This window comes from Notothenia rossii, assembly GCF_949606895.1.
Source record: "Notothenia rossii genome assembly, chromosome: 7".
Classification (NCBI taxonomy): Eukaryota; Metazoa; Chordata; class Actinopteri; order Perciformes; family Nototheniidae; genus Notothenia; species Notothenia rossii.
In genome coordinates, this window is record NC_136905.1 from 34,680,443 (window position 1) to 34,694,360 (window position 13,918).

Below are 13,918 nucleotides of genomic sequence, written 5' to 3' on the forward strand. Positions count from 1 at the left end.
TAGTATTTTATACCTGTTTACTTTATTCTCTTATTTTTTTATAATAACTATAATGATCATATAAAGATGTGCCTTTACCTCACTGGTTGTAGAAAAAGCTTCTTATATTCGTTAGCATAGCTAGCTAACCAGATGCTAATAACAAGAAAGTTATTGACTGTATGATCAGTATGACAGATGAACAGATCGCCACTGGGCTTTCAACTAAAGACACAGCCACGCAGACACTGCGGCATGTGTACGGCTCCTTATGGGTACAGCAATTTTTGGAAGTGCTGGAGCGACGTTATGGTGCTCTCCGTGGGAACTGCACCCCTGTCAGACGAGACATATACCACGTGATGACACGTTAGGCTCGTGTTGTGTTCAAGGACCCTGACCTTGGCAGGCACTTGCTTCATAATTTTTTTTGCGGTCTAGATTTCTTTAATTTTTTTCTTTTTTGGGTGTGTTTATAAATTACCTCGAGGGCCGTACCAAATGGTCTCGCAAGCCGTATACGGCCCGGGGGCCGCAGATTCCCCACCCCTGCCATAGATAGTTAAATCGTCGACCCGTCCCTCAGTACCTTGGAATGCTGGGTGTCGGCGCTCCACAGATATGGACAGGCCCCGGCACAGAAGTTGGCCTCGTAGCCCTTTGGCTCGTGGATCCACCTCCAGCCGAGGTCCTTCTTAAAGTCAATGTAGAGAGAGCGTAAGCAGCAGTTGTCCTGAACGTTTCTGCAAAGAGATCAGGGGAGAGTTCAAACAGGGTGCAGTATGTGTAAAATGTTTAGAGGGGATACAATAGATAACGTTTATACAAAGGGTCTTCCATTCATAGTCAGGTTTTAGTTTTTTTGTGTCAATGTGGAGCAGGATTTTTCTTCATGGGTAGAAGGATAAGTCTCTGCGCACATGCATCGATTACAGACGACTCAATAACATCACTGTCAAGAACAGGTACCCCTTCCACTTGTTTCTTCTGCATTTGAATTGTTACAAGGTGCTACTATTTTGAGCAAGCTGGACCTACGCAACGCTTACGTGAGAATCAGGAGGGGGACAAGTGGAAGACGGCCTTTAATACTCCTAGTGGACATTATGAGTATTTGGTCATGCCTTTTGGACTTACCAATGCACCTGCAGTCTTCCAGGGGTTGGTGAATTATGTTCTTCTGGATCTGCTCAATATTTGTGTTTTTGTGTACCTGGAGGACATTTTGTTTTACTCCAAGTCCAAACAGGAGCATGTGGTCCATGTACGCCTAGTCCTCCAGAGGCTCTTGGAAAACCACCTGTTCGTCAAAGCTGAGAAGTGTGTGTTCCACATCACAGAAGTTTCTTTCCTGGGTTTTGTGGTCACCACCGGAAACATCAAGAGGGACCCTGACAAGACCAAGGTGGTGACTGACTGGCCACGCCCTTCAACACGCAAGGAGCTCCAACGCTTTCTGGGTTTTGCCAACTTCTACCGAAGGTTCATCCGAAACTACAGTTTGGTGGCAGCCCCTCTCACAGCCCTCACCACTGTGGCTGAAGGGGCTTTTGGTAAATTTAAATCACGCTTCACCTCTGCTCCTATTCTGATATTTCCAGATCCTACTCGCCAGTTCATTGTGGAGGTAGATGCCTCGGACACTGGAATTGGGGTAGTTCTTTCTCAACGGTCAGCCGAGGATCAGAAAGTTCCCCTGTGTGCCTTCATCTCTCGAAAACTGTCCACAGCAGAAATAAGTTAGGACATTGGGAACCGAGATTCTAACAGCCCGTCTACACTATAGGCATCGAAAAATGCTTTCAACGCTTCGCCCATTCACTTGAATGGGGTGACGTAGAAGATTTTTAATCTTCGCCGAACTGCATTGTGGGGAGCATGAAATGGCTTTGCAAGCATCACGAGCATCTATCGGCATCAAAAGTTGAACAATGTTCAACTTTTGAGGCTCGATGCTTGGCATTAGCCAATCAAATCCCGTTTATGCAAATCCCGCCAGTGCAAGCGCTAGCCAATCAAACCGCGTGCAAGCTGGGAGAGCCAGACCGCAGTTAATTTCCTCATATTCCAAACGAGATATTACGGTTGCAAATCACCCGGTTCTTTACGACCAGAACTATTTACCGGGATACAAACCGGAGGAACCAGGCATGGAGGGAGGTGGCAGAGACAGTGGGTGAAACTGGTAGATTTTTCGCCTGTTTGGAGAGTTTATATCCAGTTTACTTCGTTTTAACATTGCTATTGCTTTGTATGTCGGGGGCGGGGGATTCATGTGATTGGTTGTTGGTCGCGTTGCTCGCAAAAAATCGCCAAGCTTCAGACACGCCCAGCTTCAAGATTTCTTTATGCCTGTAGTGTAGACGGGCCGTAAGAACATCAAACCTGACGCTCTGCCTCGCCAGGTCAAGCTCCCTCCGGCCTTCTTCATCCCTTGCCTATTCCTCAGCGCCCCTGGTCCCACATCTCCTTGGATTTTTTCACTGGTCAACCGCCCTCAAACGGTAACACAGTCATACTCACAGTCATAGATCGGTTTTCAAAGTCTGCCCTGCTTATTTCATTAACCAGATTACCTACTGCCAAGGGAACTGCTGAAATCATGTTACAACATGTGTTCAGGCTGCATTATCTCCCCATTCACATGGTCTCTGTTCGGGGGCCACAATTTACTTCTCGCGTTTGGTCTGAGTTTTGCAGGCTGCTGGGACCCAGTGTCAGTCTCTCGTCTGGATTCCATCCCCAATCCAATGGTCAAGCATGTTGCCTCACTCCCATCACTCCTGGACATCAATCAATGTTTATTTATATAGCCCAATATCACAAATGTTACATTTGTCTCAGTGGACTTCACAGTTTGTACAGAATATCAGTATGACAATACGACACCCTCTGTCCTTAGGCCCTCACATCGTACAAGGAAAAACTTCCAGAGAAAACCCACAGTTTAAAGGGAAAAATGGGAGAAACCTCAGGGAGAGCAACAGAGGAGGGATCCCTCTCCCAGGACGGACAGACGTGCAATAGATGCCGTGTGTAAATTGAAAAGATAATATATTTGCAACATAGGTAGTCCAAATGTTTGGAAATGCATGTGTGTATAATAAGAAGATGAATCCACGAGGATATCCATCCAGGACTTATGATCCAGGACCACAGCCACGACTCAAGATCCAGGACTCGCGATCCATGACACAGGACCGCAGGATCATCCATGACTCCGGATCCCGGCGTATATAGACACCAAAAAGAAAGACATTTGGGGAAGCTGGGTTAATCGGAACATGAGAGTACACAGGTATAGACAGAGAGAAGGAAGAAGTAAGATGTCCCCCGACAAACTAAGCCTATATCAGCAAAACTAGGGGCTGAATCTAATCAGCCCTAACTATAAGCTTTATCAAAAAGGAAGGTCTTAAGCGCACTCTTAAAAACGGATAGGGTGTCTGCCGCCCGAACACAAACTGGAAGCTGATTCCACAAAAGTGGAGCTTGATAAGAAAAGGCTCTGGCTCCCATTGTACTTTTAGAGACTCTAGGAACAACCAACAACCCTGCATTCTTGGAACGCAATGCCCTAGTAGGACAGTAGGGTATAATGAGTTCTTTAAGGTAAGATGGCGCCTGCCCATTAAGGGCTTTGTAGGCGAGAAGAAGAATTTTAAATTCTATCCTGTGTTCTATAGGGAGCCAGTGTAAGGCAGCCAGAACAGAAGTAATGTGGTCCCTTTTCCTAACTCTAGTTAGTACATGAGCTGCAGCATTATGAATCAACTGAAGCGACTTGACTGACTTCTTTGTACACCCTGATAATAAGGAGTTACAATAATCCAGCCTTGAAGTAACAAATGCATGGACTAGTTTCTCTGCATCGTTTTGAGGCAAGATATGCCTGATTTTTGCAATGTTACGTAGATGGAAGTAGGCGGTCCTTGAAATTGATTTTATGTGGGTGTTAAAGGATAAATCCTGATCAAATATAACACCAAGATTCCTTACAGTCTCACTGGAGGCCAAATTAATGCCATCCATAGTTAGTATATCTTTATATAATTTGTTTCGTAGATTCTTCGGGCCAAGTACAATAACTTTAAAAAAATTTTTTAAGGTCATCCACGTTTTTAAGTCCTTGAGGCAGTCTTGAATTTTATTTAGATGATTAATTTCATCAGGCTTGATTGATAAATATAGTTGAGTATCATCCGCATAACAATGAAAGTTTACAGAATGATTCCTTATAATATTGCCTAACGGAAGCATATATAGTGTGAACAAAATAGGTCCAAGCACTGAGCCCTGTGGCATTCCATGGCTAACTTTGGTTTGCATGGAAGATTCATCGTTGACACGTACAAACTGAGAGCGTTCAGATAGATAGGACCTAAACCAGCCTAAAGCAGTTCCCTGTATGCCAACTAAGTGCTCTAGTCTTTGCAATAGGATATCATGGTCGATAGTATCAAATGCAGCACTAAGATCGAGCAAGACAAGAATAGAGAGAAGTCCGTTGTCTGAGGCTATTAGAATGTCATTTGTGACTTTAACCAGAGCTGTCTCTGTGCTATGTTGTGTTCTAAAGCCAGAATGAAAATCTTCAAATAAATCATAGTTTTTTAAGTAATCACACAGCTGTTTTGCGACTGCTTTCTCAAGAATCTTTGAGAGGAACGGAAGATTAGAAATAGGTCTATAGTTGGCTAAAACCTCTGGATCGAGGTTGTGCTTTTTAAGAAGTGGTTTTATCACTGCTACTTTGAATGATTGTGGAACATAGCCTGATAATAAAGACATATTCATAATATTTAATAAAGAAGTGCTAATTAATGGAAAAACTTCTTTTAACAGCTTAGTTGGAATCGGGTCTAAGATACACGTTGATGGTTTAGAAGAGAGAATCATTGAATTTAATTGTTAGAGGTTTATGGCTGAAAAGCATTCTAGTTTACTATCTCGTGTAATATTAGAACTTACGTTTCCGGGAGCTGTTGATAACACTATACTGGTCAAAGGCAAGAGGTCATTAATTTTGTTTCTAAGAGTAACAATTTTATCGTTAAAAAAACACATAAAATCATGACTACTTAGTGCTATGGGAATAGAAGGCTCAGTCGAGCTGTGGCTCTCTGTCAGCCTGGCTACAGTGCTGAAAAGAAATCTTGCATTAGTCTTATTCTCATCTATTAATGAAGAGTAGTAGGCTGCTCTCGCTTTACGCGGTGCTTTCTTATATTCATTGAGAGTAATATGCCAAATTAAACGAGATTCTTCAAGTTTAGTGGAACGCCATATCCTTTCAAATTGTCTCGACTTTTGCTTTATTTTGCGGGTTTCGGCATTATGCCATGGAGCTAATCTATGTTGTTTTATTTTCTTCTTTTTAAAAGGAGCAACAGAGTCTAATTTTATTTGCAGCGCATCTGTAGCACTATCAACAACATGATCAATTTGGGGTGGTGTACATTTTGTATAAGTTTCCTCCCCTACATGCAGACATGCTATCGAGTTAAGTATTGGTGGAATCTCTTCCTTAAATTTGGCTATAGCACTAACAGATAGGTTTCTGCTGCAGGAGCTTTTGACTAATGCTTTGTAGTCTAGTAACAGTACTTCAAAAGTTACTAAGAAATGGTCGGATAAAGCAGGATTATGCGGTTCGACTAATAGTTGCTCAATTTCAATACCATAAGTCAGAACAAGGTCGAGAGTGTGATTATAGCAGTGGGTTGGTTTATTTACACTCTGACAGAAACCAACAGAATCTAATATAGAGTTAAATGCAACAGTAAGGCTATTTTTATCATCGTCAACATGAATATTAAAGTCACCTACGATAATTACTTTATCTGTTTTAAGTACCAAAGTTGATATAAACTCAGAGAATTCTGATAAGAATTCTGAATAAGGCCCTTTTGCACGGTACACTGTAACAAATAAGATTGGCTGCAAAGTTTTCCAGGTCGGATGCGTAAGACTAAAAACGAGGCTTTCAAAGGAGGTATAATTTATTTTTTGTTTATTATTGATAAGTAAACTTGAGTCAAAGATTGCTGCAACTCTACCTCCTCGGCCCGTGCCTCGGGCAATATGAGTATTGATATGGCTGGGTGGAGTGGCCTCATTTATGCTGACATATTCTTTATGTCTCAACCAAGTTTCAGTGAGACAGAATATATCAATATTATAATCTGATATTAAATCATTTACCAATATTGCTTTAGATGCTAGAGATCTTATGTTTAAGAGACCACATTTAATCTTCCTGTTTTGTTGCACTGTAGTAGTTGTTACATTTACTTTTATTAGGTTATTATGTATGACACCTCTATTAGGTTTTGCCTTAAATTGTCCTTGGGCAGACACACACACCGTTAATATTGGGTATTTTATTGGGTTCGGGATTCCTATGGATGACTGCCCAGGAGAGAGCGCAGAGAAGCGTGTAAGACTGCGACTCTGCTTCCTGGTCTCAACTCCAGTTTGTCATGGATTAAGTCCACAAAGCCCTGAAATGTTTGCCGAAATGAGATTTGCACCTTCCAAAGTAGGATGAATGCTGTCTCTCTTAATCAGACCAGGTTTTCCCCAGAAGGCTGTCCAATTATTTACGAAGCCCACATTGTTTGCTGGGCACCACCAAGACAACCAGCGCTGAAATGATCACATGCGGCTATACATGTCATCATTGATCAGATTGGGGAGGGGACCAGAGAAGATTACGGTGTCCGACATTGTTTTAGCATAACTACACACCGACGCCACATTAAGTTTGGTGCATTCTGATTGGCGTAAACGAACATCATTACCACCGACATGAATAACAATCCTACTGTATTTACGTTTATTTTAGCAGTCTAAGATGCGCCTCAACGTCGCCCGCTCTGGCCCCCGGAATGCATGTGACTGTGGAGGCTTCGGTCTCTAAATTCACGTGTCTCATAATAGAGCTACCAATAACCAGAGTTGGCTTCTCAGCGGGTGTCTCACTGAGTGGGGAATATCTGTTAGATACGTGAACGGGTTGGTGGGGACCTGCGGGTTTCGCGTTATGCCCCTTCTGAACAGTCACCCAGTCTCCCTGCTGCTCGGGAGTTGCCGGGGGATGGCTAAGAGGAGCTACCTTTTGCCGGTCCGCACCGGCTAACATGGGCTTTACTGTAGCTGAGTTATTTTCTAAGATGCGGAGCCGGGCTTCTATGGTTATGATTCCCGCCTCCAACCTAACAACTATACTACATTTAAGACATGTATCGGTACCAGTAAAGGAGGTAGGGAAGTAACCAAACATGAGACAGTTAGAGCAGGAAATAGCACCCGAGGGTGGGGAAAGAGCCATGGCTAGCTATCAAGCTAAAGTAGCTACCGTTAGCAAACCCGAAAAGAGTGTCGGCAACTGTGGAGTTACAGTCGCTAAGAGAAGGAGAGTTGTGAGTGTTTAAACTGTAGTAACGTGTGATTACAACGTCAGGCAGTTGCCGTGATCAAGAGTTTTAAAAAGATCGATTAAGTTAAGATAATAAGCTATCAGCAACAGAACAGGCACACGGGATACCCGGAGATGACAACAACAACCGGAAGTTACAACATGCTTACCGCAATAGTGGTCCGTGTAGAAACCGGTGACATATACAACACCCACCTCACCCGCAGAGCACTCAGCATTCTGGGTGACCCCTTCCATACCTCCAACTGCCTCTTCACCCTCCTGCCTTCAGGGAGGAGGTTCCGCAGCCTGAGGTCGAACACAACTAGGCTAAAGAACAGTTTTTTACACCAGGCTGTCAGGAGGCTGAACTCTCTCCCCTCTCTCCCCTCCCTCCGCCTTTGGTTCATTTGTTCTGTTTTTAATTCCTGTAGGTGAACCTATATGTTCATAAAATAGTGTGTGTGAGCTTAACTGTGTGTATTAAATTAAAACGGAGCATTTTCCTTTTTTTTTAAACAGTAGAATGTGCTCACTTGTTCAATTATTTGTTTATAGACTTACTTTACAGGTGACTGGTCATTTTAACGGAATATATTTTTAAAGTAACCCTTATTCCGGGTTAGTACCTGGAGCAATAGGCAGCATCCAGAGCTCTCTTGGCTCGATGGTTGGTTTGGTGGGAATGTGACTCCAGCCGGTATGAAGGCAGCAGCATGAGCAGGAGGTGTGGAGCCCGGGATCTGTGCTTAGGCACCGCTGCACTATGGACGAAGCTGTCATCAATACCTGGAAACATAACAGAGACCAATAAGCTGCATCTAAGGCACAAATTAGCTTCATAGGAAGTTATTGGGGGGTGAGGTCAGCCCACCAGTGATATTGATTGCCAGTCCGACTTTGGCTTAACCCCATGGCTCTTACAGGATATAGTGAAACGTTGGTGCCTACACTTCAAACCCTCTGGGGGGTCCCTATAGCATGCTCTACAGGTAGATACATGTGTACATTTAAGAGTTAAATGCATAAATTCTGTGCAATTTGACAGAATCATTATGCTAAATCTATGAAAAACCTTGTGCTTTTTTAGCAAATGATGTATAAATGCATTGGTTTTATACATTTTAATCGATAGGGTATAGGGTCATCAGGAAATTACAATATAAACAACACAATGCTTGTGTTTTCATCAGAGTTGTTGACATTCATTCAATTTGGAAAAGCACCAGACTTAACCTGAACATTTTTCTGGTTCTCCTTACCTGCAAAGCGTGCTTCCAGCTCCTCACTCTTGTTGGGAATAATGTAGTTATTTGATGGCACAAAGGTGCAGCATGGACAGTGCAGGCTGATCTTGAAACCACTGTTTCTGTCTGTGGATAAAGACAATTCACAACAAGAGGATGAAATCAAACAACACATGGGGTAAACCATGAGGAATGTGATGGGGGGGACATGTGCTCACCTCTGTGGTTCATCCATTCACTCACTGCCTCCGTCACATCGAAGGAGAGCCACTCGCCCTCCGTCTGTGTTCGTACCACCTTGCTGTCTATATATCGCTGCGTCGGGGACGTCAGGTCTTTGTGTCCTAAAATCTGTGTAGAAAACAGAGGCAAGCAAGGTTAAAGTTGTATAACAGAAATGTAATTACTTCAGTTTAAGAAACTTGGAGTAGTCTCAGTAGATACAGAGAAATGTCTAGATATATATGCATTTCCATCATCTATTATTGCCTTTCAAAATGATACTAGTTTTACTACTACTACAATATTAGTTTATTTCTGATTAGCTTTTGGTGAAGGTTTAATCAGGGTTTTGTGACTTTACTTCTTTGTTTAAGTTAGAGAAAGCTTGCAGTCATGGTTAAAGAAATGAAGTGAATTAGCAAAAAGGTTCGGGGGTAGAGCCAAACCTGAACCACACCTCTAATCCGGCCTTGTTTGTCTCTCAATTTTAAGACCCAACCTCCCCTTCTCAATTCAATTCAATTCATCTATTCCCCTTCCTACCCCATTATTTTTCACATCGCTACATCCCTTCATCTCCCGGACCCTTCATCCCTTCAAACATTCATCCCTTCTTTCGGTCTCCCTTATCTCTTTCTATTTCATCTTGCACTTTTTGTCTCATTCCAGGTAGCATCTGGGGGCTAGATTGGGCCGAAGCACACCTGAAATGGAACCCCCACCCTGAGTCTTCCTCTGCCTGAACTTCAGGGTAGTCAAACACAAATTAACTGTTGTGTAGAGACAATATGTGAATATCTTCAACAACACAAATTTGCATTAGATCTTAAGTCAGTGGAGAGGAAGTGTCAGTCAACGTATTATCTTGGGACAAATATATAGTCTGAACATAGATCATAATAAGTGTCACTTAATTGAAAGAGGCCCTATTATGCTTTTTGGGGTTTTCCCTTTCCTGTAGTGTGTTATAGGAGTTTGTGCATGTAAGTGGTCTGCAAAGGCTGAAATGACACTCCCCTTCCTGAAACGTGTCCATTCTTTGTTTACTTCCATAAAATAATGACTATGTAACACTCGCGCTTCTATTAAGCATAATTTGTCCTCTCAATGTGTGCTGTAGTTTGTTGCTTTGTTGCTATGAAGCACTGTGCATTTAGTTCCAGTAGTGCCATTCGATTAATGTGTCAGGACTTTAGAGCTAGATCAGAAATACGGGACACCAAAGTATTTTTTTCCTTTAAGTAACTTTAAGGAAAAATCTGTTACTGCAAAATCAGTTACCAAATATGCAGTTTACTGAGCTTTACCACCTGCTGTGTTTGCATTTGGTAATGCAGTGTATTCTAAACAGACACAATCACAAAACACTAACACAGAAAGTCATAACTTAATACACCATACATTAGCATAGAAGACACACAAGCAGACATAGTATATTTGGAGGACAATTGTTTGAGGCGTTGGTTGAGGTCTAGCAGTCCGCTCTTTTCTCTCTCTTTGATTGATTGGCCAGGTCTGGGAGGAGCATTGAGAGAGTAACCAGATGCTGGACAGAGTGTGTTATTCAGCTGTCCTTCAGAACCATGTGTTTCTGTTGGCTCATCCCTGCCTAATGTGTAAAACACAATTCCTGCTGCTCTCACTGAGATCTCCTGTTAGGACTGGTTAGGAAAACCTGAGTGAAGCGTAGACACAGTAAATAGAGAGAAGAATCACAGGTGAGATTAATGAGTTTTTATGATGTGGAAGAAAGAGATTTTATAACTCTTCTGAGGATTGTACTTGTTGACCCGTCTAGGTGACTGTAACACTGTAATATACTCATGATCCTCTAAAGACTTTTGTGTTTCTGCTCTATTTTATGTCTAAAGCTGAATTCACATGATGCTTGATTTGCTCTTTGCTCAACGCAAGGTTTGTGAAAATAGCTAGTTACGTTTTGTTTCTATGGTTTCCTCCCTTGCTAGCTTGCACTGCTTCATACAGCTGTCATCTGATTGGTTGCGTGTTGAAAGGGCAGCAGTAAACAAAGTTTTAATCATAATTTTTACTTTCAAGTGGTGCTGGACTCCGAAGGTAGGGCTTCCACATATTCAACAGCACTGCTCTCTCCATAGAAACACAAAGGCAACGTCAAACGAAGAGCTGTTTTATCACGTATCATGTAATTGCAGCTTTAGATCCTCATTTTTACTTGTGTTGCTTTTTCAATACATATGTGTTAAAACATTGTGGCAGGGATTCAGTAAGAAAAGCGATAGACGGCCGTGGGAGGTCCACGTCAAAGTATACAATACACAACAAAAGCAGTTCTAAAAGTATAGTTTTTATGTGTTATTCAAACATGGACAGAATGATGCAGTAATGGGTGTTTGTCAAGAGAGCTCTAGAGGGAGGGGCAGCTATGGAGTAACATATGTAAGTCAACTTAAATCATGTACATAACTTACATACATAACTAGAGTTACATAAGAAATATACTTAAAAAATAAACAACTTCTGTTTTCCCAAACCTAACCAAGTACGTGTCTTGTGTTTAAGTTTATCAAAGTACCCTAAAGATCAGTTTACAAAAGTTGGTCTGAATTAGCTGTTGAAAGTCTTATAACAAGACTAACGTGTCTTTGAGTGTGTTGTTGGTTGGCTCTCTGTATTTATTGCCCCTTTTTATACTGATCATTAAAGATTCCTTCCAAATGTGCTTTCAATATATGTAATGAATGAAAGATTCACAGTCCTTGAACTAAGTAAAAAGTTATTAGGGCTTCCGTCATCTGAGTTGGGTAATTATCAAATCAAGTGTTTTTGAGTTAATAATTCCCCCATGGTTTTTTTCATCCATAGATTTTAAAAGCATATATCGAAGGGTTCTTTCAATGGTCAGTGGGCTACTGTGGCTTTGAGTTAAAGTGCTCGTCCACCAATCGGACATGGTCAACATGTCCATTGTCAGGATGGGGAAAATAGGAACCAAGTGCAGTTATAAATACAAAAAAAGGTTAGGTAACAAAAAGAGAGCTTTATTAAATAAATAGCCGAAGACAGAAAAAATAAGAAACTAATTAACATAAACAAAACCGGGGAGCAAGACAGACAGGAACAAACTTACAGATGGGAACAGGCAGGAGACATGGACAAGCATAAACGAGCGTGAACGAGCATGGACCATGGACATGAAACGATGGGCAGGTATCATAGACATTAAGAGACGACGATCAGACATGGAGCACAGGGGAAGACAAAACGAAATACACAGAAGGGTAATCACAGGACAAGCCACAGCTGGGCAGGGGAGGCAGAAACACAAGGGCAACAGGTGAACACAATCAGAGAATCAGACACAGGAGGGAAGCTAAAGACAGGGAGGCAAACACAGGAAGCAGGACCAGACAAGACACAACGAGGAAAACATTTCAAAAATAAAAGGTGGAAAATGAAAACAACATAAATCCAAAACCATGACATCCATGGGTCCTTGGGCAAGACACTTAACCCCAAATGGCTGCCAATAGCATGGCCAATGACGTGTCTGAATGTAAGTCCCCGGCCACACGAGGACGATAACGGTCATATCCGCTACAGTTCTCTATCAGATAGATGGTTCGGCCACACGAGGCCGACATGGAAACGCATAAAACAATAACGGGTCCCAAGGTGGGAAGATCTGCAAACGAAACGCTCTGGGGGGGGGGGCAAACGGCACCGTGTTTATGCCTATACGATCATTTCCTGATAACATTGAGGCAATAGCCCCGCCTCTCCCACCTCTCCTGCTCAGAGGTCAGCTGTTGGGCTGTCAGAATATTATTATATAGAGTCATTATCAATTTGTTTTAAATCTCAATAAATAACAAAAAAGACCTCTGACTGGCACTTTTCTAATTTTGTCCGGAAGATTTAAACTTTAACGGACATGTTGACCGGCGGAAAAAAAATCGAACTGAAACTCTGCCGCACAGTCCCCTCGTCCCTCGGAAGAGGCGGAGAGGTGGGTGTTTGTCATCTGCTGGTGGACTACCGCAGAGAATTACAGCGAGGGAGGGATTGTATTGAATTACAGCAGCAGGAGCAAACGCTTGCCTCGGGGAGGGAAAAAAAAGAGCCAGAGCGTCCACAGCGGAGAATAAACAGAAGGGCAACCATGGCAACCATGCGCGGGAATTCTTCTTCGCTGCTTTTGTGGCAGGAGTACAGCGGCACTTACAGGCCCGGCATATGTACTACAGCGTCTCCAGCGCTTTGGAGCGGTCTCGTGTGAACGGACACGTTTCTGGTGCCTATTGCGTGTGGACGGAAGACTTTTTTAATATCGATTTCGGTCTGTTTGCGTTATCGTCCTCGTGTGGCTCCAGCCTAAGTTTCCCTGAGCAGGTGCACCTTGTATGGCAGCCTCTGCGTCTAATTCCACACTTGTGTGCAGTAACAAAACTCAATACTGGAATAAAGTGGAACCGGCCTGAAGTTAGACAATCCAAGGAATTTTAAAGTTCTACTCATTTGTGTTTTACAAATATAACCAACTGGTGATAGTGTCACCTGGCATTACTGTTTAAGAAAATTAATTCATTTGACATGAATTTATGACATGAAATGTCTTGTAATAATTTGTTAAAACTGTGCATTATTGAGTCTTAAGAGTCAGCAGTCTTACTATGTATAGACATAAATAAGTGTGTGTGAGTGTGATGGATGTGAACAAGGTGCATGTTATCGGGTCTCCCTCTTTGTACCTGCCCGTCCCTTCCTCCCTCACACTTCTAGGCGCTTGCGTGAGAAGATCTGTGTTTGGAGCAGAGTGCTGCCCAGCTGTCAGCTCCTTGTCTGTAAGTGAAAATGTGACCTGGGGGGGGTGCAGACAGGCTGACAGAAAGGCAGCCAGGGGTGACTGCAGGGCCCATCACTAATGTCGAATCATCAGTGTGTTAGAAACAATCATCCCTGTGAACAGTACCAGTCTTATGTGTTTATGTGTCCACCTCAGGTGTTATTAGTACTGCTATAATGCAGCCCTGTCTGAGCTATGCTGCTGTTAGACACTATGGCCTATGCT

At 42.6% G+C, this 13,918-nt stretch overlaps 1 protein-coding gene across 2 annotated transcripts in view; it reads right to left on the reverse strand.

Moving 5' to 3' along the window:
• The window catches only part of tgfb2 (transforming growth factor, beta 2), a 114,353-nt gene that overhangs the window by 4,616 nt on the left and 95,819 nt on the right, over positions 1–13,918 (reverse strand). The window contains exons 3-6 of one of the 2 annotated variants that reach the window (XM_079640223.1): positions 8,865–8,997; positions 8,662–8,772; positions 8,029–8,188; positions 569–722 (exon numbers count right to left, since the gene is read on the reverse strand). In XM_079640223.1, coding sequence (XP_079496349.1) covers positions 569–722; positions 8,029–8,188; positions 8,662–8,772; positions 8,865–8,997 — 558 coding nt within the window. Of the gene's footprint in view, positions 1–568; positions 7,730–8,028; positions 8,189–8,661; positions 8,773–8,864; positions 8,998–13,918 lie in introns of those variants that run through there. The other variant, XM_079640224.1, reaches the window with a different exon arrangement.